Source organism: Galeopterus variegatus, unplaced genomic scaffold (genome assembly GCF_000696425.1).
Source record: "Galeopterus variegatus unplaced genomic scaffold, G_variegatus-3.0.2 Scaffold922, whole genome shotgun sequence".
NCBI lineage: Eukaryota > Metazoa > Chordata > Mammalia > Dermoptera > Cynocephalidae > Galeopterus > Galeopterus variegatus.
The window spans coordinates 207,751-232,712 of NW_007727033.1; the positions used below are offsets into that span (position 1 = coordinate 207,751).

Below are 24,962 nucleotides of genomic sequence, written 5' to 3' on the forward strand. Positions count from 1 at the left end.
TCTATACTGTTTTCTCACAGTCAGTTCTTTATTCCTTTGACAAATATTTACTGAGCATCTACCCCATGCCAGGTACTGTTTCAGGTACTGGGAATATAACAAAGAACAAAGCAAATGAAAATCCCTGCCCTCTTGGAGTCAGTTCTTTATTCCTTTGACAAATATTTACTGAGCATCTACCCCATGCCAGGTGCTGTTTCAGGTACTGGGAATATAACAAAGAACAAAGCAAATGAAAATCCCTGCCCTCTTGGAGCGTGAGGGAGGTGGATGATGAATAGGGAAAGTATATGATCTATTTGGCGTAGATGAGTGCTAAGGAGAAAAGGCAGGGAAGGGGAACAGAAAGTGTCTAGGTGTGGGCTTACATTTTTATAGAGTGGCCAGGGAAGGGCTTTGAAAAGGAGATAACTGAGAAAAGATATGAAGGAGGCAAGGGAACTAATAATATAGAATTCTAAGGGGAAAGTATTCCAAGAGGGAACAGCAGGTGCAAAGGCCCTGAGATGGGAGCATTCCTGGTGTGTTTGAAGAACTAGCAAGGGCAGTCGTGTGGCTGGAGAGATAAGAAGGGCTAAAGAGGCTGGGGCCTTGTGGGCTATTCTAAGGACCTTGGCTTTTTCTCTGAGAAGGGAAGCCTGTCTCTGAATGGATGAGACATGTGGTCTGACTTTTATTTATACAGGAGCACCCGAGGAGTAGAAGCAGGGGGACCAATTAGAAGTCTATGAAAATTAGAGAAAGAAGACTGAGGCTGCTAGGAAAGCCCCTGAGCTGGAAGAGCAGCAGAGAACGGCTGGGTGGTTTTTGCAGCTCACATGATGGGTGCTTAGCAGGGGCCCCACATCTTCATGTTCAGGGCAGCACTAACACATTAGGACATTCTCAGGGAAATGGAAAGGAGGAGTAAGGGTCACCCAGAGGTTGAAAATGAGGGACCTAAGAACACTGGGGAACTGGCCTAAAAATGGCTCTACATGGGGTTAGATGGTGGGGATGTGAAGGCAGGGCACCCTTTCCAGAGTCTGATGAGATTAGGGGAATCATAATAGTTTGGAGGATTTGGGGCTCCCTCCTCCAGAGAGTTCTGATCAGAACAGTGCTTGGTTAGTAGATGTCCAGGACTTTAGTTTGCCCAGGGTGGTCATGGTTTCTCCCTGTTGTCCAGGCATAATTACTAATAGGACCCCTTTCACTCCCAAAAGTGTCCAAGTGTAGACAATAAATTATAAGGTCATCCTACCTATTAGATTTACTAAAAGCATTCTTGTAGGGAGATTATTTTTTTAGACCTTTTTCCAGGGGAATAAAGCACAGGGTATTGGTAATAGTGCATGTGTCCACAAGGAAAAGGCAGTGAAGGCTGATGAATAGCAAAGGAAGTTTATTATCACACAAACATACAATATTTAAATTCAAAGAGTTTACTTCATTCTTTTACTTAATCAACACTTATCAGGGCTCCTATGTGCCAGGTGCTATATAAATACCAAGAATACAGAGATGAATAAGGCACTACCTCACCAGGAGCTCACAGTCTTTATTACATTTGAGACATTAATTAGGCATTCAAGCATGCTTTATCTCATTTAGTCCTCAGCAATCTCAAACGGGTGTGAATTACTGGCCTCATTTTGCAAGTTAGGGACCTGTGGTCTAGAAAGCTGAAGTGACCTGTAGAAGATCACACAAGGATTCAAGTTCAGGTCTTCTGGGCCTGAGTTTAGTCTGATTTCCAGGGCCACACCCAGCTACCTCTGATTAAACATGTCTAAAGCATTATAAATGTGCATCTCTCCCCCACCTCCCTGGCACAGCTACAGTGATGTGCTTGGGTCAACTGAGGAAGAGTAAAATGTCTCAGGGAGAAGTGAGGAGAATTTACTCTGTGGGAAAGGCTTCCTCCCTAGGGTCAAGTTCTTATATTTTAGTTGTCATTTATAACCCTGAATTAGGAGGCCAAAAAAAAAAAAAATAAATTCCATGTTTCTATCCCCATCTCAGCCCGATTTACTGTGTGATCTCGGCCAAATCACTTAACGTCTCTGAGCCTCAGTTTTCCTGCCTGTGACACAGGGTGAGCTGTTGCTCTCTATTCTAGGATGGTCAAAGGGATAAAAATGAAGGAGCAGGCTGTGCCTGCGAAGACCACCGGGTGCAGAGTATTTCCTGACTCTCTCAACAGCTCTGACATGGTGCAGAGGTGGTCCCAGGCTGGTGCTTTCTGAAGAGGTGATCCCTCATTCCCACCACACCTATAGACAGTTTTCCCTTTGACCTTTGGGAGAGTGCTCTGGGCCTGCCCCCAGACTGATGACTGACAACTTCCTTTTCCACTGCTCCTTTCCAGTCTCTCCGTGCCCCTCCCCCTCAACCTGCCATCCCTGGAGGCCCTCTGACCTGCTGTGGCTATTTATGGCACCTCCTGGGGACCTGAATTCCTGGCTAGTTGGCTCTCCTTTCCAAGTCAGACCAGTTTCCCCTGCGCCCCAGAGTGCAGCAGCTAATCTGGAGGATCAGGTGCGAGGGGCCTGACTCCTCCCCCTGCAGCTGCCACTACATTCTTTTTAGGGCTGGCATGCCCCACCCCCCAGTTAACTCTATTGGGTAAGGTTCTATCAATATGCCCCTCCTGCACAGGAAGGAACTGGGCTGTAAGGTATTCGTTTAAGGTTAAGTCAGTGGGATGCTGGGGCTTGAACCCAGATCTGTCAGCCTCTAAGTTCCATGCTTTTCCTACAGTGTTATGCTGCCTGGAATTCACTAACAAGGAGAGCTGACTTTAAGACAGCCCTTGCTGCCAGCCTGACATTGCTCTAAAGCACATCGTGTCACATAAACTAGTTCATTTACTCCTCACAAGTAGGTACTATTATGATCCTCCTTTTACTGGTGAGGAAATTGAGACCAGAGAGTTTAAGTGACTTACCCAAGGTGATGCAGTTGGTGAGGGCAGAGCTATTTGCTTCCGGAGTCATACTCTTAACCCCTTCACCATTCAGTCTCTACTACTGCCAAGACCCCTCAGACAAGGGTGTGAGGGAGGAGGGGAAAGCAGGGGAATAGGGGGAGCTGAGGAGACTCAGAAGGAGTTATTGCAGGGAGAAGGGGCTCTGGGAAGTAATTGGTACACGGGGGGCGTGTGTGTGTGTGTGTGTGTGTGTGTGTGTGTGTGTGTGTGTGTGTGTGTGTGTGTGTGAAAGAGAGAGAGAGAGAGAGACAGGCATAGGGACACCAGACAGCTGGTCAGTAGAGATGGAAACCAAGAAGGCAATTCTTCCAGCCATCTCTGCCGGTCCCTGCCCCCTTCTGGCGCGGATACGATGGCTGGAAGGAGCTGGGTTAGGCCTAGATAAGCTGCAGCCTGCCTCTCCCTGTTCCATTTCCCATGGTCATTTCAGAAAACATTTGGAGGTCCTAGAAGATGGCTGAGAAGGAGGGGACAGAGTCAGGCTTGGCCATTCCTTGGGGCTTGGCTGAATGTGTAGATGCCCTCACTGGAGAGGTAGCAGAGAGGCCAGGAGGGGGGCTGGTGGAAAATAGAAGCCTCATCAGAGGAAAGTTTAAATTCTCACTTGGTGAAAGAAGATACCTCGGGGGCGCATTGATGGAGTGGGTGCTTTATGTGCAGGGACAGCTGGGACCCCAACAGTGCGTTGCCCCAGAGACCCAGTCCAGGCGTGCCTGCCCCTCTGGTCACTACTGAGACAAAGTACACAAACAACGGGCTGGTCACCAGACAACCCCCTGGCAGGCAGAAGCCTGCCTTCTCTGGCAACTGCTCTGTTGACATAAACATGGGGTGTCCAGGGTTTTGATTGGCCTTGGCCTGGGAGCAGGGAGGAGCCCAAGGGTCTCCCAGAGTCTGAGGCTGGGATTGGAGAAGGCAACAGAATCATGGGGCAGGCCAGGGTTTTCAATCTTCCATACAGAACACAATGCTTGCCTTGCCATGCAGGACATGCTGCCCTGGGAAAAATGGTGAAAACCGGGACTTTGGTCCTGGTCACCGTGTCCCTCCATTCTAGTGACTACTCCTGGCACCACCCAACTCCCTTAGCTGGCACTTAGAGTCTTTGAGGAAAGTGATCTGATAAGAATCTTGCACGTTAAGGTGACTAATAGTATTCCTGTTTGAAGGGGTGTTTGAGGCCAGAGAACCTACTGGGAGAAAGTGATAAACTAAACAATTGACTTTTGAGAGGAGAATTTCAGCCCTTAAAATGAAAAATGTGTTGGAGTAGGTGCAGGTGAAAGAGATAGGGGGATTTTCTGGTGTTTCTCTGAGCAGATAATTTCTGTGTGGACACAGACACAAGATGGAGGCCCTGAATAGAATTGTTGAGGCCCTCGTTGTGAACAAAATGGCTTCTCCTGGTTTGCAAACTAGACGAAGGGGCCTGAGAGTGTTAAGGGCCCTTGAAAGCTAGAGGGGAGTGGGGACCTGGGAGGGAGGAAAATGTTTTGGTGGGCTCCACCTGAGGATAAAAGAAGGTCGAGATCCAAGGGAGTCCACATCAAATTTGGGTAACTTTGTGAACTGCGGATGAGGATAAGCAGTAAAATCCTTAAAACCAAAGTGTCTTGTGCTTGTTTTCTGGAACTACAAGAAAGGCAACTCTGGGAAGACTGAAACTGGGCTTGGGGTGTAGGAGAACTCCAATATACAGAATAGATGGTGGCCACCCACAACGGAAGAAAAGAGACTTTGTAGCCCTAGCCGGAGCCTGACAACAGTCAGGGGTCTCTAGACATCCCCAAGGGCATTAGCTGTAGCTGCCTGTGGGTGGGAGGAGCCAGAGATGCACAGAAAAAACACTTCCTGCAGTCTGCCCCCTCCGTGGCCCAGCCGACCAATCTCTGTCCACTGGACATACACTTATTAGTCTGCCACCTCCCTCACCCCTCTATGTCTCCATTTTGCAGACATGGCAAAGTGGGCAAAGGGAGGAAGAGACAATGGTTTAAGGGAGAAAAGGAGAGACTAGGATACAGTAGAATATACCACCTCCCCATCTCTCCAGCCACTGGGTGGGGGATCTGCACAGCCCTGTGAAGAGTTCGTCTCTCCTTCCACCCACTGAGTGAAGTATATTCAGGCACCATGTATCCACTCAGAGACAAATGGAAAAACACTGCACAAGGACAAAGAAGCACACACATTCCGGTCAAGATGGTGGAATAGACAATCCACAGCATGACTCTCCTACAAATCAACCAATTTACAACTATTAAAAAGCAACAACAGCTAAGCTGGGGCCGCTAGAGCTCAGGGGAAGAGGGGGAGAGACCTACAGAATTCATGAAGGCCAGAGAAGCCACAATGAAAGAAAGAAAGGATTGCTCCCACAATTTCAAGCCCCAGCTGCTTCAGGCCTGGCCCTGGTGAGCACACAGAGCAAGAGCTGGCAAAAGCCACAGCTGTGCCATTCATATGAAGTTGCTTGGAGGCTTCAGAGGAGAAGGGGGCTTTGGTGGTGCCCAGACCAGCAAGACCACTAACAGGGTTCCCATGGACCCACATAGGAGCAAGGAACCACAGACAACTGAAAAAAGGAGCCACTCAGAGGCTGGTGAGTTATCACAAGGGGCCAGGGCATGGCCTGTCCCATAGAGTGTTTTTGGAGTGTGGGCGGTGGGGGAGATGGGCCAACTGGAGGAATATTTGGGGACAGCATGGACAGCCGATCTGCCCCCAATCAGCACAAGACCACTCAGTGGAGACCAGTCAGGAATACAGAACTGCAGAGGGTGCAGTTCGCTGAAAAGATTCAGGCCCAGACCAGAGTTTCCACACAACCTGGGTTTCCACACAACCTCAGGAGACTTGGAAGCACCTACAAAGTCAACCATTAAAACCTGAGCTGCACAAAAATCCTTCCCCAGGGAATCGGCAGCAAAGCAGCAATTTAGCTCAACTACAGGGCTCAAGTGCTGGTCCCCACAGGAAGTTCTCCCATTTTAGAAGTAATGAAAGGACAACAAATTAGTTCCAGTATGGAGTTTAAGTGGTGGGAACAGTGAGTAATCCCATACAGAACTGAAAGAAAAAAGAAAATACCCACAAAGTCTGATATTATCTAGTAAAGGTCTAGATAATAACCACCACCAAAGAACACCTATAAAACCTAGAAAGACTGGAAGCACCCTGGGCTTCCAAGCTGGGGCAGTGGGAGGGCCAAGGGCCTCAGCCATGCCCCTCTGACATCTGCAACCAGCCCAGCCATGACTACTGAGCTGCTGCAGGAAGTGCCCTGGGCTCCCAAGCTGGGGTGGTGGGGGACCAAAGGCCTCAGCCATGCTCCCCTGACATCCACAACCAGCCCAGTGATATCCACTGAGCCACCGCTGGAACCTCCCTGTTTTCCCCTGCCAGAATGAGGAGGGTGCCATGTGCCTCAACCAAACCCTCCCTCCTTCCTACTCCTCCCACCATATTTCCTCTTCTCCTCTCCCCTAGCTGCTCTGCAACATCTTAGAATGAAAAAAATAATATTAATAAATAAATGTTAAAAAAAAAACACACATACATGACTTGAGTGGTAGAATCCCTGGTACACCTGGCAAAGACAGGCGGCCACTCCAACTCTATTTAGGTACACTCTAGGTAACAAGAGAGGAGGGGCCGAAGGCAGGGTGTGCCCCAGGCTGGGCTCAGAACTGAGAGGTGGGGGAGAGGAAGGACAAGAGGCTCAGGCAGGTTGAGAGACTGTGGGATTAGGGCTCCCCCATTCCAAAACCAAGGAGCTGGTGCAGAGGGGTTTTTAAGGGATGACTTTGGGGTCAGAGGATAAGAATTTGGGGTTGTGATCCTGCCCTTACAGGCTAAGTTTTTGCACAGGCCAAGAAGCCCTTTAGTTTGGCTCCTGTGTACCAGGCAGTCATGCCAGCCCAGCACTTGGGAACAAGTTCAAAGCTAGAAGCATCTAGACCCCTGGGTTTGTGGCTTAAGCTTGCCCCAAGGTAGTGAAAGTCATAACATAGGCATGGTGCATCTTCTTGGAGGATCAGTTTACCTTCTGGAATTAGTTGGTAACATTAATAAAATGGGTAGCAAATATTATAATGCCTATATGAGATGATGATAATGATAATGGAAAATGCTTCAGACATGTTCACTTGTCCAAGGTCATACAGTGATAGTAGAGCTGGGATAAGAACATATGCAGTAGGGCTCCGGAGTCCATCCTCTGTCAATCAGTATTTATAGATCAAACTTATAACATTAAAACAGTTACATTGATAAATGGGCCTATAAGTTAAACTAAAGGCAGCTTATAACAATTTGGTTGAAGTGAAGACAAAATCCACATGAGTGTTCAAGATAAAGGGCTGGTAATTTTGTGTACATGGCACCGGTTGGGCTAGTCCACAGACCTGAGGAGGAGGTCACTCACTCTCCTGGCTGTTAGGAAGTTTGGGAAGTACTGCCCAGGCCTTGGAGTAGGGTGGATCTCCAGTTGTAGTGTGTATCAGAACACTGGGGGCTTATGAAACAGGTGGCCTCTTAGGTCCCACTCCTAGAACAGATCGCGTTTATTGAGCACATTTATATGCCAGACACCTTTTTACCTATTATCTCATTTACTCATCCCAGTAAATCCATGAGGTCTCCATTTTACAGATGAGGAAAATTAAGCACAGACAGAAGTAAGTTGCAGCAAGTTACTAGTTAATAAATGGCAGGAGTCAATATCCAACCCCAGGCTGGTCTGACTCCAGGTCCAGAACTGCAACCCCTGCACTCTATTGCCCTCATTCCCCAAGATGATCTGATACCATAGGTCTGGAGTGGGGCTGGTAACTTCAGCAAGTGCCCCAGCAGGTCACTGGGCCACACTTTGAGAAGCATTGCTCTACAGCAGCGGTTCTCAATCTGGCTGCACATTAGAACCAGGAGAAGTTTCCAAAACTATTAAAGCCCTTCCCCTCTTTTTCAATTGGCCCAGAGTAGTGGTGGGTGGTGGCAGCTTGCTGATCGGCATTCTTTTTCTAAAGTGTCACAAAGCATTCAATCAATCAACAAAAATGTATGGGCACCCACTCAGTTCCCTGCCCTGCCCTGGGGCTGGAGATACAAAGGTGGGTGGGACATTGTGTCTGAACTCCTGGGGCATAGATGATCTGACCTGCTGGGTGGAGCATGTCCTTAGTGGAAGAGGGGAGGCTGCAGGTTACCTCTCACTGGGTGAGTTCTGGGAAGAGCCAGTCCCCTTCTCAAATGATGCTGCCCTGCTGGCTTCTCCCCTTGTGAGGCCTTTGGCCCCCACGTGAGAAGACAGTTTATTTCAGCCCTCAAACTCAGCTCACAGAACCACAGATTGTCAGAGCTAAAAGGGCCCTCAGAAACCATCTGTGCCCAGAGCATTCAAGCTTTAGTGAACAGTTGACCAAAGTGCTGAGGAGCTTGTTAAATATATTGATGCCAGGAACCCGCCCCAAAAGTTCTGATCTGCAGGTCTTGTGTAGGTCCGAGGAATATGCATTTTTTAAAAAAGCTCCAAAATGGTTCTGAGAGTATACAGCCATAGTTTTCAGCCTTAGCTGCACCTGAAGAAGTCCTGGGGAGTTCTCAGAACACTGATGACCAGATCTCATCCCTGAATAGTCTGTTCAGTATTTTTAAGAGCTCCTCATGGTGATTCCTCCATGTAGCAGGTGGAGACCTCTCCTGCAAGGTGTCTGGGGCTTCCAGCTGGCCTTGTTTAGGATTTAGGGAGGCAGGCACTCCTTGCCACCATCAAGGTTTTGAAACAAGAGCAGAAGATTATAAGAGGAGAAGGAGACAAAAATTAAAAAGCCACTGAAAAGTTTCAGAGGAGAGAAGAGAGAAGCCCAGATAAGAAGCTCCTATTGAATTCACTGGTCAATATCCTGAGGCTTATATCCCTTTTTCTCACAATTTTTTTTTCCTTGTTATAGTAGTAATATAGTATGTAAAAATTGAAAGCATAACAAAAAATGGAACTATAATCTTAGAGATAATCATACAAGGTCTTAATATGACATATATATTGAATAACCATGTTGTCGGTTATAACTATGTATTCTACAATAAATATGTCTAAATTAACATATAGTACATAACCTTAACATGTATAATTAGTATCCTTTTTTTACTCTATTTTTCTGTTTTGCTTATGTAGGGAAAATATAGGAAAATGGTCAGGGCCCCTCAGATGTTCAGAATCTTGCTGAGCATTTGATGTAAATATGCACGTGTGCCCAGGTGTTCCTTAGCTATTGTCTAATGTAATTGCATATGTGCTCCCAGGTGTCCTGGGTAATGGATTTAAGTATAAAGGACAAGTGGCTCTGATCCACTGGGCCCTTGTCCCCGAGATGCCCCTGGTGGGGGGTGGCCACAGAAAGGCTGCTACTGCTGCTGGAGGCTGTTGCTACAAGCTGTTGCTGCCAGGGGTCCCCGGACCCTCCAGGTGGCTGCTGCCGCTGCTGTTGCTGCTGAGGACTGAGCTCGTGTCTTCTGCCAATGGCCCCCAGGATCTTTCTTGATTACCTAGAGCATGGACCTGCGTGTGAAGGGTCTGGGGACCCAGTCTGTACAATGGATTTGGAGGGTCTGAGCCCTAGCCCTGACAATACAAATGGAAAACTTAGTGTAACTAAAATAATGAAACATTTTGGCTTTAGTTATGAATTGCCTAGTCATACAATTAGCGTAGCTATTGCCTCACCTGACAACTGCCGTATATGTAACTTTTTGAAAAAATTTTGCTTTTCAGGTAACTAAAAATCTAAGTGCTAAATCCCTATGCCAGGTTTGGGAGGGCATGTGAGCAAAGTGGAGATGGTGTCACCCATCCCTTTCACGTGTGCGTTTATGCATACATTCACGTGTGCACACTCACAAGTACGCAAGCGTCTATTCCTACCCTGCAATCCTAGACATCATACACTTAAATATACAGTTCATACCCGCAAAGTTACTGGCAGGATTTTATTAAAGTATAAAATTAGTTTCCCCGCTGTTTCTCATTTCTCTGAATTCTAAGGAAAAACGGCACCAGGGGACCCAGGAGGGTGGCCACACTGGGGCAAGCCTTGGGTCCACAGCCCTGGCCGTCCTCCTTCCTCTCCCCTGTCCTAGGGCCTCAGGCGCTCTTCTCCTCCATGGGCTGAGGCTGGTGTGCTGGGCAAAGCCTGTCTCTCCACAGGTGGTAGGTGATGGCTGCGGTCACGGTGAGCCAGGCCAGGTAGGGCAGCTGGAGCAGGACAGCCAGGTGGTTGGTGGGGTGCCAGATTAGCACTGTGCTTACCACCAGCCCGTACAGCAGGAGCAGGGCCTGCACAGAGGGCTAGGGGGGTCAGCAGGCTGCTCCAAGAACCAGCCCCCTGACCTTTCTGCAGCACCCTGGCCCACTGAACCAGGTCCCTGGGGCTCTGTGCTAACAATGCTCATAGAAGTCTGCCCACCTGTTACCTGACAGCACCTGTATGACCTTTTGAATTATTTACTTCTGAGGCTTGGAGGTTTCACCCTCTCCTACATTACTTCTACTCACCAGAGCAGGGCTGTGGGCCCTGAAAAAGAGAATCAGGATGATCCAGCTGATGGCGAGCTGTGCAGCATAAAGGCCGAGAGGCAGGGCCAGGGGTCGCCCAAAGCCCCTTCCCAGGTCCTTCCACACCAGGTAGGAGGCATAGCTATGGAGAGATGGTAGCAGGAACACACAGCAGGAGGGTGTTCCACAGCAAATGGAGGAAGCTCTCTGGCATAAGGACTCCTGGTTACCGGGATGGAACCCTTGCAGGATGAAATGTGGGTCATTGAGTCTAGGCACCATTTGAGGGCCAGGGGGGAGTTGGAGAGGGGATGGGAGACTTAGAGAGGGTGGAAGATGGGCCAGCTGGAATCCCAAGCAGGCACAGAGGGTTTCTGTCTGTAGGACCCACCATAAGAGGCAAGATCCCTTTGCAGACTAGTGTATGGCAGTGGCTCAGATATAGGGGGACTTGTTCTCACCCCAGTGGGTACCAGGATCATGTGTGAGAAACGAATGCTTACCCCATGACAGAGTAGATGGTTATCCGTACAAGCAATAAGACTTTGTGGGGTGGGCACCAGGGCAGACTCCTCGGGCCCTCACACCAACCAGACATCTGCTTGTGAATGAACAGCCAGACCAGGATGAGCCCCAGGTGGGGAAGGACCATAAAGATGGCCCCGTGAGGCCACATTCACCTTGAGGAGGCAAAATCTGGGGAGGCAGAGAACATGCTAATGATGAGCCTTCCCCTCACTCCTTTCCCTGTGTGTCCATGTCTGTCTCTACCAGCTAACCTGATGCTACTCCATGGCCAGAGCCCCTCATGGGAGGGCTGGTCACAAAGTCTTCACCTCCTTGGGCCCAGCTGTAACCCAGCCTTCACTGCCTTGCCCGTTAGCCGGCTTCCGTGTACTTTTCTCCACACCACTCATTTGGCTCTTGGAGGGTACTGTACTCTGTTGCTAACTGCTTCTGAGTTCCCTCCTTTACGTGTTTCTGACTCCTAAAGATCAGGCCTAGGTGTAACCATCCTCTCTATCTCCCACAGCGGACGGTACTTGGCCAGTTATATGGCAGGCGCTTGATGGGACAGTGTCTTACCTAAGCTAAAGACAGGAGCCAGAGATTCCCAGGGCTCTTCTAGTCACAAATGCCCTCCCCCCATCCACTCCACACTTATCTTACTGTACCAAACTGGCACACACTAGGGGCCCACCCAGGCTAATCTGCCCAAATTCAAACTCAGCCGACTGACACTGGATTTCTTTCTCTGAAGCCTTAGCTCTCTTCCACGCTGGGGCCTTAGGGGATGAGGTTCCCCCTTCATCTCTCCCTTTCCAGAGGGTTGGGCTGCAAACACAAGTGTCCAGATTTCTTGTGGCCTGACTTCTAAAGGAAACAACTGCCTAGTCTTTGTTTAAAAAGCAGCCATGCTCATTTGCATGTTGCTTTGTAAGTCATTTGTATGTGGAACAATGCATAGACCTTCCTCCATCCAAGGCCCCCATCCAATATCATTCTTCTCATTTGCTCCCAGTATTTCAGCCTCCCCATGATTGACAGGATTTGAAGGAAAAAGATTATTCTCACTGTTCTGGAGTGACTTCCTAATCCATCCTTTCTCATCAAGGGTCAGGGACACTTGTCCTGGAGGTTCCTGGGACTGGGCTGACCAGCGTGCCTGCCTGTGCATCTTTCTATTTGTCTTTCTCTCTCCTTACTGTCCATGTGCTCATCTTCTGCCTTACTGTCTCTCTGGTTTTTCTGTTTCTATCCAGTGTTGGAGGTCCCCCTATCCAACCCTCCCCACCCCCATCCTCTTTTCCCCTGTTACCTACCACTCCCATGCCTCCTTGTCCCCAGGCCTTGTACTACCCTAACCTCAGACAGCATACCTCCCAGACTGGTGCCTGATGATATATGACTGGTGGAATGCAGAGGAGGGTGGGGCTGGGGAGAAGGGTGGAGCAGGTCTCCCAGCTGCTCTGCCTTTCTCAGATGACAAGGGTGGTGACACTTGGTGAGGAGTCCAGGGTGCCTGCAACAACCAAAGGCTTCCTCTCAGAGTGGGTCCCCTGTTCTGCCAGACCTTTCTTGGTGCCTGGCCTCTGGACGGAGCCCCTTGATGGAATGGTTGAGGGTTTGACATTTTGAGACCCGGATCTCCTGTGATGGCTCAGTGCCAGGCTACAACGCTATTGATTCCTGTGGTCTCTGTATCCCATAAACCAGCTTTCTGCTCATGTGGGTTGGTAGGAGCCCTCAGATTTGTCCAGAGCCTCCCTGTAATTGGGATTGTCCCCAGGTGAAATAAGCACCAGGTTTGGAAATGAGTTCATGATCCATGAACACAGCCCCTGGTTATAGCCTCCTGGTTGGCATGACCCTTCCTGGCTTGGAATGCTAGCTGGACAGACCTTTCATGAACCCCTAGGACTTTATGACTCATAGGAGAAGGCAGACAAGTGGAGGTGGGCGGGGAATTGGGCGCAGTGGCCTGGCACTTCCCAGCAGAGTCCTGCCTTCCAGCTGCCCTAAAGAGGGCTAGGGGAAAGTGTCCCTGTTTATTGGCAAACTCCAATCTCCTGAGTCTCAGAGCTTTGTCCAACAAAGACTAACACCTCCCTTCTTCACTCCCTATCCAAGTTCTGAGCACTTCTTCCTTGCCCATCCTTCAGGCATGAGGTCTCTTTCCCTGGCTGGCTGCTCTCCATCTGTTCCTTTGCTACCTTTCTCCACTTTAGGGAACCAGGCTCCCCTGGGAGGTGTTTATCATACCCTCTCACCTCCACCCAGGGAAGGGAGCAGAGGGGAGGGGGTTGCAGTCAAGGACAAGAGACTAGAGAATCATTAACTTAGATGGAGCAGAGGAAGTTACTTATTTTCTATGAGAAATGATAAGGGGAGCTGGGGGAGTTCACCAGGTTCCTCAACTGCAGAAGCCTAGATCACAGTGACAGCAGTTATCATTTACTGAGCACCCATTCTGTGGTAGGTACTTTACATTTATTAGCTCAATTGTGGTAACTATTATCCCATGCAAGGTCGATATTGCTATCTGCATTTGACAGATAAGGGAGCTGAAGCTTAGAGGGGTTAAATAACTTGCCCAAGATTATATAGCCAGCATGTGGCTCACCTGGATTCAGTGTTAGCAGTCTGGATCCAAAGTGCATCCTCTTCTCTCTCAGCTAGTCCACTCATTCATTCAGCAAGTCTTTGTGGAACACCTACTATGTATCAGGCTGTACTAGGAACTGAGGAGACAGCAGCAAACAGATGGGAAAAAAATCCCTCTCACAGGGAGCTTTTATTCTATTGGTGCCATCTCTCCTAAGGCAGAGTTTCTAAGGACTCAGGCTGGCAAATGACCCCAAATTTCATCTCTCACTCAAGGGTGGCAACTCTGAGCGTGGCAGTGGACAGAACACGGGTGGGGAGCGGATATGGGTACCTCCCACTGCTCTGGGCATCTTGTCAGTCATTAACCCTCTCCGCTGTCTTCCCTGTGCAGAAAGAGGGTGGAACTAGATACTGTCTAAACTCCCTGGACCGACTGCATTGGAATCATCTGGGAGCTTCGTACAGCTGTAGAATCTCTGGCCCCATCCCAGACCTACAGAATCAGACCCTGAATTTTTACAAGATCCCCGAGGTGGTTTGTGTACATAGTTTGAGAAGCTCTGGTTGAGGTTCCCTCCTCCTCTTACCTCCTGCCATTTTAATAGTCTCAGGCTGGGGACAGCTACTCACCACCAGAGGACACTATTAGGGAGGGGTTTCAAGGTGCAGCACTGGTACCCAGGCTGTCTCCTTCCTCTCATCCCGTCCACACCTAGACTGTTAAGTTCACTCATTTCTGGGATCCTCAGCTACTCCCCAGCCTTGGCTGGAGTTTGCCAACAGACAGGGACACTCTCCCCTGGCTCTCTTTAGGGCAGCTGGGAGGTAGGACTCCTCCGGGAAGTGCCAGGCCACTCCTGCCTGATTCCCCGCCCACTTCCACTTGTCTGCTGGCTTGGCGACTGGGTCCAGCTGACCTCTCTGTTTCTCAGAGAAAAAACTTGTTACTAGAGAAGCCAGAAACCTTTGAGAGCCCCGGACCATAAGGTAAGCACCCCCCTTGGGCAGCTGCAGGGGGGAGGTGGGCATTGGGATGGTGTCACCTGGGGCTCAGGGGAGGAGCCAGTTCAGCTCAGTCTAGCCTGCCAGAGTGTGGGGACTCTGTTGGAAGAGGGGAAGAAAATAGGACTTGTGGAAGGGTCCCAGATATGAGGACCATGGGATGTTCTGTGTACTGTGGAAAGGTACACTATGCCAGTGAGTGCTGTCCATGACTTAGGTTTGGACTCATCCATCCAGTATGCTTATGTCCTGCAGTAACTGGAGATCTAACAGGTGTTGGGGAGGCATGGCGAGAACCAGTGAGGTGGGGGAAGGGTATGAGCAGAACTGTGCAGAAGGAATCTGATCTTTGTGCTGTGCAAGGCAACTACCTAGGGACAAGTGATGGCAGCATAAAGGGAACCTCGCTTTGAGGAACTTCTACCCAGGTGATCTGGGGTCTGGGGGCAAGACACACTGCAGGAGCGGGTAATGAGGAGTCCAGGCATGGAGTCGGGAAGCTCCAATCCACCCTTGAATACCTGCAGAGCTGTAGACTCCACTCAGCAAATCTTGGGACCCTTCACTCTCCTGGGGCCAGAGGGAGGATGGAGTGAGGGCCAAGGCAGCCTGGGAGACCCAGGCTGAGCTGGGGGAGGAGTTATCCTGCTTCAGGCTGGGTAAATGGATGGGCTTCTCATGGGAGGCAACTGCTCCAGGTTAGGAGGCTGGGCAACGGGACTCCACTTGCACCACCCAATGGGGTGGAGGGGATTTGGACTCTGGTCTTTGGAAGCCCCAGGAAAGTTGTTACTGTAGAAACAGAGCAAGTTCTCTCCTTTTTTTCACTTCACCTGGCCCATCCCCCACTACTGGTGCCTCGGTGGGTAGGGGGTGGGAGGGTGTCACCTACCATGGAACCAAAGATGTGCCTTAAGTTCCTTCTATTTATTTTTACTTTATTTTTGTTTCCCTTCTAACTGCATTTCCTCTAGAGGAGGAAAGGAGGAGACTTGGGAAAAAGGAAGGAGTGGGCAGAGCAAGGAGATGTTTCTGGATGTCCTCGTCATCCCTGCTCATCTTTCCTTTCTGCCTTCAGTTGTTGCTTAACAATCTCCCATCCATCCTCACTGTGGGGAGAAAACTCAGCCTCCTTATCTGTGAAATGGAGATAAAAATAACACTAGCTCATAGGGCTGCTGTGAGAATCTAATGAGATAAGCCACCTAGAGTGCTTTAACACAGTGGCACAGAGTAAAGCTCTGTAAATGTTAGCCATTATCATTGCAGTTAGATTTACAATTACTACTAATGTGGAAGAACCAAAAGGAATGCATGGGACATAACGGAAAGCTGCTGTCCCAACCCCCATTCCCCCCAGATTTGGGCACTGCCAGCCACCCTGATTTACCCAGATTCCCTGCAAGAGGCCTGGCTGCAGAAGGCTGGTGCACTGTCTGCAGGGTTGGATTTTAAGGCAAAAGGAACAATGGCAAACCCCTCCCCCTTCCCGTCCACATTTTCAGTGAGGACACCGGGGAAACAGGTCCTGCCCCCATCTTCCATCCTGAGGATGCAGAGGAGCCTGTGCCCCAGTCTGGAAGGGGCTAGGAAAGGGGCCTAGTTTTCATGGGTCCTGAAGAAGGAAAGGAGAAGGTAGGCAAAGCCTCAGCTCCAGGCAGATTTGTGAGTGAAGGGAGTGGAGAGGAATGGACACCAGAAGCTTTCCCCATGCAGACCCCAGGGAATCAACCAGAGGGGCCTTTGAAGACTTTGAGAAAGGACATTGTGCCTCATGGAACTCAGCTGCCCAGCCAGTTAATTCCGTTCCCTCAGCAGCCCCTTGAGAGCGGAAGACAACGTCGTCTTTGGCAGGATTGAACTTCCCATAGTGCCTGATACACAGCCGGTGCTCAGAGAATGTTGATTTGAGTGGGAAAACCACACATAACTGTATAATTACAGGCCACTTGGTAGGGTGGGAGGGCAGTGCAGAAAGATTTCAGAGTGTAGGCTGATGGGGGCTGGTGTGCCAGGGGGAGGCGCTATTGAGCAGGTGGGCAGCTGAGGCAGGTGGGGAGAGTGAGGGAGGGGAGAAGCAGAAAACAGCTTGAGCCAGATCTGGCCAGGGGCTGGAATCAGCTAGGCATGGGGAGCCCAGTCTGGCCAGAGCATAGGAGGCTTGAAGAAGAAAGTTAGGAGGGGGCAGAGGTCAGTGCCAGAGGGCCTCAGGAAGAGCTGCTGGAAAGTCTCAACCTGCGGCCTCCCCAGGTAAAGGTGAGTGGGCGATTAGAGTCTGCTTTTGCCCTGCCTCATTCCAGCCTCCCTGTAGGCTCCCACCTTTGTTTTCTTTTTCTGCTTCCACTTTTAACTTTTGTTACTCTTTTTGTATTTCATGTATCCCTGTGAGCTACCTTCAGACCTTTCTGGTGGAAAGAGGGTCATAAATAAACCCATTTAGGCAGTGCTTTATCATCTGTAAATGTTTTCCACGTGATCTCAGGCCATTCTCACACTCACCTGAGAGGTATTCCCACCCTTGCCCCCCCCACTTTAATAGCTTTTAAAAAGAATTACATCGTATAAAATACATGCTTAGTGTGAAAAATTCAAATGATATAGAAAAAAAGGTTTAAGAAAATTTTAAGTCCTTGTTCACAGCTTCCACCCTCTCAATTTGTCGTGTCTTTTTAGTCATGACCAATAGGAATAGTTTGGAGATGTATCCTTCCAGACCTGCACTGTCTTAAGAAAATTTTAAGTCCTTGTTCACAGCTTCCACCCTCTCAATTTGTCATGTCTTTTTAGTCATGACCAATAGGAATAGTTTGGAGATGTATCCTTCCAGACCTGCACTGTCCGAGACAGAAGTCACCAGTACACGTGGCTACTGAGCTCTTTAAATACAGCAAGTCCCAATTGAGATGGGCCATATGTGTAAAATGCACATGGATTTCAAAGCTTTGGTATGAAAAAAATCTCATTAATAATTTCATATTTATTACCTTTTGAAATAACATTTAAAATATGTTGATTTAAATAAAATATTTCTCCTGTTTCTTTTTAACGTGGATACTAGAAAATTTAAAATTATATGTATGGCTCACATCATATTTTTATTACACACTACTCCAGACCTTTCTCTACATATACAAACACACATCCATAAATATGTATCTATAGTTGTATATAGTTTCCTTTTTATATTTATGAAGTCAGAGGATGTCTATCTCTCTGTGACTTGCTTTTTCCACTTACAGATTTTTCTGTATCAACACTTGTAGATCAAGGTAGATATTTTGACAGATGAAGAAACTGAGGTATGTTAAGCAATATGACAACCTTACTCAGCCACAGTGACCAAAGAGGCCATTTGAACTTATGTCCTTTAACTCTAAACCCAAGCTCTTTCTGCCTCAGAGGAGTTTACCTTAATGTACTAGGTCATAGGGAGCCATGGTAGATTCTTGAGAAAGAGAGAGAGGGTGAAGTTCTGTTAAAGGAATTGATCTGACTGGGGGTGTGCTGGAATGAAGACAACTTGCTTCCTCATTGCAGACACATGGAAGCCAAGTCATGACCTCTCCAACTTAAAAAGGCTTAGCCTGGCACTGAACCCTTCTTTCTCCCAGGCCCTTGTCCTTGGCTGGCACAGGGGTGCAGAAGAGCCGGCAGCAGTGAGTGACCAGGCTGATGTGCCCCCAGGAGAGTTCCTTCCAACCTTCCCAGTTCATACTGCTGGTGGGGGTTCTGGTGGCAAGTGCCCTCCTTCTGGCCCAGTGCCTTCGATGGCACTGTCCTCGATGGCTGGTGGGGGCCTGCCGGAAGCCAGATGGCCAAGAGGAGCCAGTGTCCCAGCCCACCCCCCTACCAGAAAATGAGGCGCCAAGTCAGTGCCCACCAGCCACACTGCCGGAGATGGCTGCCTTCTACCAGGAGCTGCACACACCCACCCAAGGCCAGACCATCATCCGCCAGCTGATGCACAAACTCTTGGTGTTTTCTGCTCGAGAGGTGGATCACCGTGGCGGCTGCCTGATTCTCCAGGATACGGGCATCTCCCTGCTCATCCCACCAGGTAACAGCTCTTGGCTCCCTTCTCAGCATCGGTTTGTTCAGACTGTGCATGAGGGAGCACATTCATAGACATCTCTATAACTTAAATTATTTGTAGGCCTAGTATAACTTCATTAATTCCAAAGATGGTCATGTTACATATCTTTTAGGACAACTTCCTGGCAGGTGGACGTCAAGTGCCTGTTCTAATGAATCAGTGTGCTTGACAATTTTCCTGTAAAGGGAAGGAAGAGCCCCATTTGCAAACTTGCACAGGGTACTGTATGGTGGCAGCAGCCCCTGGAGAAAGGGAGGTGACTTGCTTAAGATTACACCACAAGTCAGCACACAGTTGTCTTGCTCTGTTTCCATACTACCCCCCCACAAGCCCTGCCTCCCCGTCTCCTTTCCTGCTCTGACCTGGCCTCATCCAGGTCCAGATGAGGCCCATCTCAGCTCTCCATCTCACCAGGTGCTGTGGCTGTGGGCCGCCAGGAGCGGGTGTCACTGATCCTGGTGTGGGACCTATCGGATGCCCCATCACTGTCCCGAAGCCAGGGGCTGGTAAGCCCTGTGGTGGCATGTGGCCCCCACGGGGCCTCATTCCTGAAGCCCTGCACCCTCACCTTCAAACACTGTGCCCAGCAGCCCAGCCATGCTCGCACCTACAGCAGCAACACGACCCTGCTCGATGCCAAGGCCTGGAGGCCCCTGGGGCGGCCGGGGGCTCATGCCTCCCGGGATGAGTGTCGCATCCACCTCTCCCACTTCAGGTAGGCAGTTGCCCATTGGCCTAGAGTGTGGGGAGTCTACCTCTTCTCTCTGGGGCTCTGTTTCCCACCCCTTTTCTCTGTCTGCTTCATCCCTATCTCTGTATAGAACTCCTTATCTGTCCAAGATGGTCTGCAAATCCCTTATCCCTTGCGTCCCTTGTCCTGATGTCTGTGGCAGCTTGTCTTGGTCCAACTCTGTCTCTCTAAAGTTGTCCTTCTGGGCCGGCCCGTGGCTCACTCGGGAGAGTGCGGTGCTGATAACACCAAGGCCCCGGGTTCGGATCCCATATAGGGATGGCCGGTTAGCTCACTGGGTGAGCATGGTGCTGACAACACCAAGTCAAGGGTTAAGATCCCCTTACCGGTCATCCTTTTAAAAAAAAAAAAAAAAAAAAAGATAAAGTTGTCCTTCTCTAGCCTGAGGCTCTGAAGACTGTCCCCAAACTGTCTAGGGCCATTTATCCCCTTCAGTTCTCTTTTTTGGTGGCTGGTCAGAATGGAGATCTGAACCCGTGACATTGGTGTTATAAGGCTGCACTCTAACCAGCTGAGCCAACAGGCCTCCCCTCCAATTCTCCAAGACTGTGTTCCATCTCATGCCTGTCCTCCATCTCTGTCTTTCTAGGATCTTGGGTCCTCTGCCTCCTAGTCTCCTTGTCACGCACTGACCAGAGCATTGCCATGTATGGGACCCCTCTCAACCATGGGGACTCTGAGTCCACCTTCCCTCTCTCCCCTGCCAGAGAATACTTTCCAATCAGTGATAATCACCTTGACATACTCACTTTTTGAACCCCTAGCCCCCTCCTCAACAGTTCCTTCCTGTATGGCCCTCCTGGAATGCTCTCCTGGCCTCCTTGGCGGCCCTACAGAGATCCCTCATGTGTTGGAGCCTGGGGGTAGGTGTGCTGGTGTCTCAGCCTCTCCCATGCTTGGGTGCATGGGTCCCTGCCACCCTCTTCCTCTGCAGCCTCTACACCTGTGTGCTGGAGGCGCCAGCAGGGCGGGCAGCCCGCAAGTGGCTGCAGCTGGCTGTGTTCTGCTCCCCGCTGGTGCCAGGGCAGTCTCACCTGCAGCTACGCATCTACTTCCTCAACAACACGCCCTGTGCCCTGCAGTGGGCTGTGACCAATGAGCAGCCCCATGGTGGGCGCCTGCGTGGGCCCTGCCAGCTCTTCGACTTCACTGGGGCCAGAGGGGACCAGTGCCTGAAGCTCATGTACATCTCTGAGGGTGAGGAAGGCGAGGCTTGAGAGTGCAAAAGGGAGCCCCATGAGAAGGTGGGGTTCAGGGCTTCCCCCTGGGCTGGAAATCTAGGAACTCCAACTTCTTTCTGAGACTCCTGGGCCAACAGCATCCTTAAGGATATCTCTGGCTTCTCTTGCTGCCTCTGGGAGCCCCCACGCTTTGTCCACTTTCTCCCTCTGCTGCCCATTCAGCCTTTGCCACCCACCCCAGGACAGGGTGATGCTAGGTGGGGGTTGGGGAGGAGAGATGTCATGCCCCCCAGGAGCAGGGAGGGAGGGTGATGCTTTTATCGCCCACCTGGATGGTGCTGGCTGGGAGGAGGGTTCTCTCCCAGTGTTCTCTGCTTGGGCCCTCTTTCCTTTATGGCCTGTGCTGCTGGAGTTGCCCATGGGCCCACTGCGTGTGTGTCGTAGACAGGGCATACAGCACACAGCTGCTTCTGGGGTGTGGGAGTAAGGCAGGGTAGGGGCTTTGTGTGCTGTGCACGTGGAGGGAGTGTGTGGTGTAGAAGCAAGACTATTTTCGGGGTCCTTTGCTCAGGCTCTGGGGCTTCCCATTCACTTGAGACCCCCCTTCCTTTGCTCTCCTTGGGCCTCGCTACACCCTCTTTAAATACTTGTGGAAGGCCCCGCTCTCTGAGGCCCTCCACTTTCTGTCCCCTCCCCAGGCTGGGAGAACGTGGATGACAGCAGTTGTCAGCTGGTTCCCCATCTCCACATCTGGCATGGAAAGTGCCCCTTCCGCTCCTTCTGCTTCCGGAGAAAAGCAGGTAGTCCAGGAGCCCCATGTCCAGCTCCTGCCCTCTCTTCTTCCCTCCTCTTCCAACCCTGGAGCTCTGCCGCCCCTCTCTGGGCCATGCACGCAGAGCTTCTCTTAAAGGTGAGGAGCCACAACAGATCTTTTTAGAGAGAAAGGTGGAATGTCCTCCCCGGCTTCTTCAGATTCCCAGAGTCTTACTGTAGAGTCCCTTTGACGTTTCCTCCTTTTCTTACCCTGGGCCTTTCCTTTCTCACTTGCTACACCATTGTCTTTTTTTTTTTTTGTAGCCAATGAGAATGAGGACTGCTCGGCACTAGCCAATGAGATCATTGTCACCATGCACACCTTCCAGGACGTGAGTTGGAGCTGAGGTGTAGAGGAAGGGCAGGGCCTGGGAGGAGTCCTGGGCAAAGTGGGTGAGCATTCTGGTACCAAGTAAGTGTGGTCCTAATCACATAATCAAATAGGTGAAGATGGCATTTTGTCACAGGGCATCCACACCAGTTCTTTGAGGGGTTAGACTATCTGGTCTCCAAAATACCCTCCATCCTTGACTCTCTTCAGTCTATTAGTGGCTGAATCCAGCAGGAGTTTAAAAGAACCAAACCCTAGATTAACTCCTTCTCCTAACTCGGGGAACTGGAGCATCAAGGAGACATGATTTTTTTCTAGGCTGATTGTCTACGTCTGAGAGATTATTATTTTTTTTAACTGTGTCATGGAGAGTGATCAGGAAGGGGATCTTGAGTAGGTGGGATGGGATTTAGGTTTCTCCTCCCACCATGCCAAGGGAAGACATGAAGAAATCAGAGAAAGAGCCTTTGGGGGAACTGTAGTGACAGCTCAGTGGGAGGTAGGCAGATATCCTCAGATTGTCACTTGAGGAAGAGGAACCAGGGAAAGTTGGAGTGGAGGGTAGAGGGTACATATACCTGAGTTCAGTGTCTATTATTGGATGACATCCTGCTGCCCCATGACCCCACCCAGGACTTCTGGTGGCTTAGGGTTCAACCTGTTTGGTCTTCATGTCCCAATTCCCAAGGAGCTTAGTGGACAAACTTAAGGCTGAACGTAGGGTTTGGGAGTCAGGGAAGCAGAGGGTAGAGGGTGCTGCATGGGGTGGGGTCGTATCTCCTGCTAAAGAGGCTCTGGGTGATAGGCTGAAGGAGAGACAGGAGGATTGGAGGTAGGATCTCAGCTTCTTAGGGGGATGTATTATGACCCCTAAGTGTGTTCCCCACCCTTCTGTTGATTCAGGGCTTGGAGACCAAGTACATGGAAATCCTAAGATTCCAGACGTCAGCGGAGGAATCCTGGACAGCGCCACCCCCTGTCTCCCAGCCGCCCCCATGCAATAGGTCAGGTGGGGGTTGCTTGGGCTGCTGCTTGAGGGATGTTTGGGATTTCTGCCCCAGCACCTAATACAGCATTTAGGGGTATGTATGGGAGAACCAGACTGGCCTCTTTCATCCTTCCCTCCAAGAGCACCCTTTTCCCCCTGACTCAGGCTGCCCCCAGAGCTCTTTGAGCAGCTGCAGATGTTGTTGGAGCCAAACAGCATCACGGGCAATGACTGGCGCCGACTGGCCTCCCACCTGGGGCTCTGTGGCATGAGAATCCGGTAAGAAGAGGGGTGAGGACTGTGGATGGGAGAGGAGGGTGGACTGTAGTAGGAAGGACCCTCAGGACACACTGGGGACTTGATCATAGACAAGGGAGTTACGTAGAAGTCAGAGAATGGCTACTCCCCACCCTATTCCCCATGAAGGGCAGCTCTTTGTATTTATCACTGTGTTCTCATTACCTAGAATGAGGCCTAGCTCATAGTAGGTGCTCGATAAATATTTTAACAATGCATCCATTAACGTGCAGGCCACTGGGTACATAACAAGTGCTTCCATGCTGTGCCCTGAGAAGCAGAAAGGCAGATTTTACAGTGAAGTGTGTTAAGCATGTAGCTGGGCGCCTGGCACATGTTAATTCAACGTTAGCAATAATGGTGGCAGTGCAGCCATGGTCCTGTCAAGGAACTCACAAAGAAATCAGTAGGAGAACAATTCTCAGCTAAGCCCCAGAACCAGACTGAGTGCAGCTGTCAGAAAAGACTTCACCCAGAAGCTGGGGCTAGAGCTGAACCCTGAAAACAGGGTGGATTTTCAAATCGTTTATTTAAGCATTTATCAAGTACCTACTGTGTTCTGGAAACTGCTAAGCACTTAAGAGGAATGAGATGTGGTTCCAGCTCCCAGTAGCTCACACTCTAGTAAGGGATACAGAGAACTTAAAAACTGAAGGCAAGTGTTCCTTGTGCCTTCTTCTATGTGTCTGATATTGCCTAACATTGAAAAGAGGGACACAAAAGAGCTGGGGTGGAAATAATGAATCGTAGGAGCTATGACTGGAAGTCAGTACTGAGGGGTACAGCATGGTCTCTTCCACCTAGCAGGTGGGGATTGGAATGGCTTCAGGGAGGAGGTGATCAGCAGTTCTGTATGCAGGGGCCACTGAGGAGGTTGTGGGTGTGGTGTGTACAAGGTGGGAAAGGAAGTTCAGGATGGGAGGAGGGAGGAAAAGGTCAGAGAGGCAGGCAAGCCCAGGTGGTGGATGAGCCAGAAATTTAGGCGAAAAAGACTCATGATAAGAGCCATGGTTTAGACCAGCTTTTTCTTTAGTGGTGGGCAGGGTGTTGTTGCCTGAGAGAGAGGGAGGAAGGAGCCAGGTCTCAGGCAGGGGTGGGGTGAGGAGTGTTGTTTGCAGTGAGGGAGGCAGAGAAGGCGATTACAGAGTATCAGAGCTGGAAGCAACCTTAGAGGTCTTCTTATCTAAGCCCTCAGCTTAAGAAGAGGAAACTGAGGCCTAGAGAGTCAGGCCCAGCGAGTTAACCTCAAACCAGGATAATTTCAGGTTTCAAATTCAGGGGTCTCTGGCTGCTCCAAGTCCCTGTTAGGCAGGCCAGAGCAGGAGCAGACGAGCTGTGGGGTGGGATGGGGGAGGGGTGGACCTCCCTCCTGTGCCAACCCAGGGTGCCTAGCGGAGGGGAAGACCCCCTTCTTCCCCACTCCTCCTCCCCCACCTCCTGGCTAGGTTCATGTCCTGCCAGCGCAGCCCTGCCGCAGCCATCCTGGAGCTGTTTGAGGAGCAGAACGGCAGCCTGCAGGAGCTGCACTACCTAATGACCGTCATGGAGCGGCTGGACTGCGCCTCCGTCATTCAGAAGTACCTGGGTGGGTCGCAGGGTGGCAGCCCAGCCCCAGGCCGCTCGGGCTCCCTGGATAACCAAGGTCTGGAACTGGACGAGAAACTCTGAGCGCCCTGCTACGGCGGGGCAGGGGGAGACGCCGGCCGGTGGATGTGCTCCCTAAGCCTAAGAAGAACTCAGTAGCTGTCACTGGCTGTGGCCACCACCCTCCTTGGAACACTCGGACGGTGCCTGGGGACCTTGCCAGCCTCCCCGCGTCAGGACCGGCCTTCAGGTCCAAACTATGTCCTGCATGCAGAACCCCTCTTGGCCAGC

At 50.4% G+C, this 24,962-nt stretch overlaps 2 protein-coding genes across 2 annotated transcripts; one reads left to right on the forward strand and one right to left on the reverse strand.

Annotated features, from left to right (window-relative positions):
• Window positions 1-10,112: 10,112 nt before the first annotated feature.
• On the reverse strand, window positions 10,113-11,199 carry TSPO2 (translocator protein 2). Its single transcript, XM_008573444.1, has 3 exons — window positions 11,027-11,199; window positions 10,524-10,665; window positions 10,113-10,304 (listed from the first exon to the last, which is right to left on the reverse strand). Exons 1-3 carry the CDS (start codon window positions 11,197-11,199, stop codon window positions 10,113-10,115), a joined length of 507 nt encoding a protein of 168 aa, XP_008571666.1.
• Window positions 11,200-18,244: 7,045 nt separating this feature from the next.
• On the forward strand, window positions 18,245-24,755 carry UNC5CL (unc-5 homolog C (C. elegans)-like). Its single transcript, XM_008573438.1, has 8 exons — window positions 18,245-18,690; window positions 19,141-19,441; window positions 20,412-20,674; window positions 21,357-21,458; window positions 21,736-21,803; window positions 22,706-22,806; window positions 22,956-23,069; window positions 24,533-24,755. The coding sequence occupies exons 1-8, from the start codon at window positions 18,306-18,308 to the stop codon at window positions 24,753-24,755; spliced, it is 1,557 nt and encodes a 518-aa protein (XP_008571660.1). The 5' UTR covers window positions 18,245-18,305.
• Window positions 24,756-24,962: the final 207 nt, after the last annotated feature.

Bases quoted from the DNA above. Each gene is read 5' to 3' on its own strand.
- TSPO2 (XM_008573444.1), bottom strand. From the start codon at position 11,199: ATGTGGCCTCACGGGGCCATCTTTATGGTCCTTCCCCACCTGGGGCTC. The intron at 10,666-11,026 runs GTAAGCATTCGT...ATCTCTCCATAG, and splicing joins ACCATCTACTCTGTCATGGG to CTATGCCTCCTACCTGGTGT. The intron at 10,305-10,523 runs GTGAGTAGAAGT...CCCTCTGTGCAG, and splicing joins GGGCCCACAGCCCTGCTCTG to GCCCTGCTCCTGCTGTACGG.
- UNC5CL (XM_008573438.1), top strand. From the start codon at position 18,306: ATGTGCCCCCAGGAGAGTTCCTTCCAACCTTCCCAGTTCATACTGCTG. The intron at 19,442-20,411 runs GTAGGCAGTTGC...CTTCCTCTGCAG, and splicing joins ATCCACCTCTCCCACTTCAG to CCTCTACACCTGTGTGCTGG. The intron at 23,070-24,532 runs GTAAGAAGAGGG...CCTCCTGGCTAG, and splicing joins CTCTGTGGCATGAGAATCCG to GTTCATGTCCTGCCAGCGCA.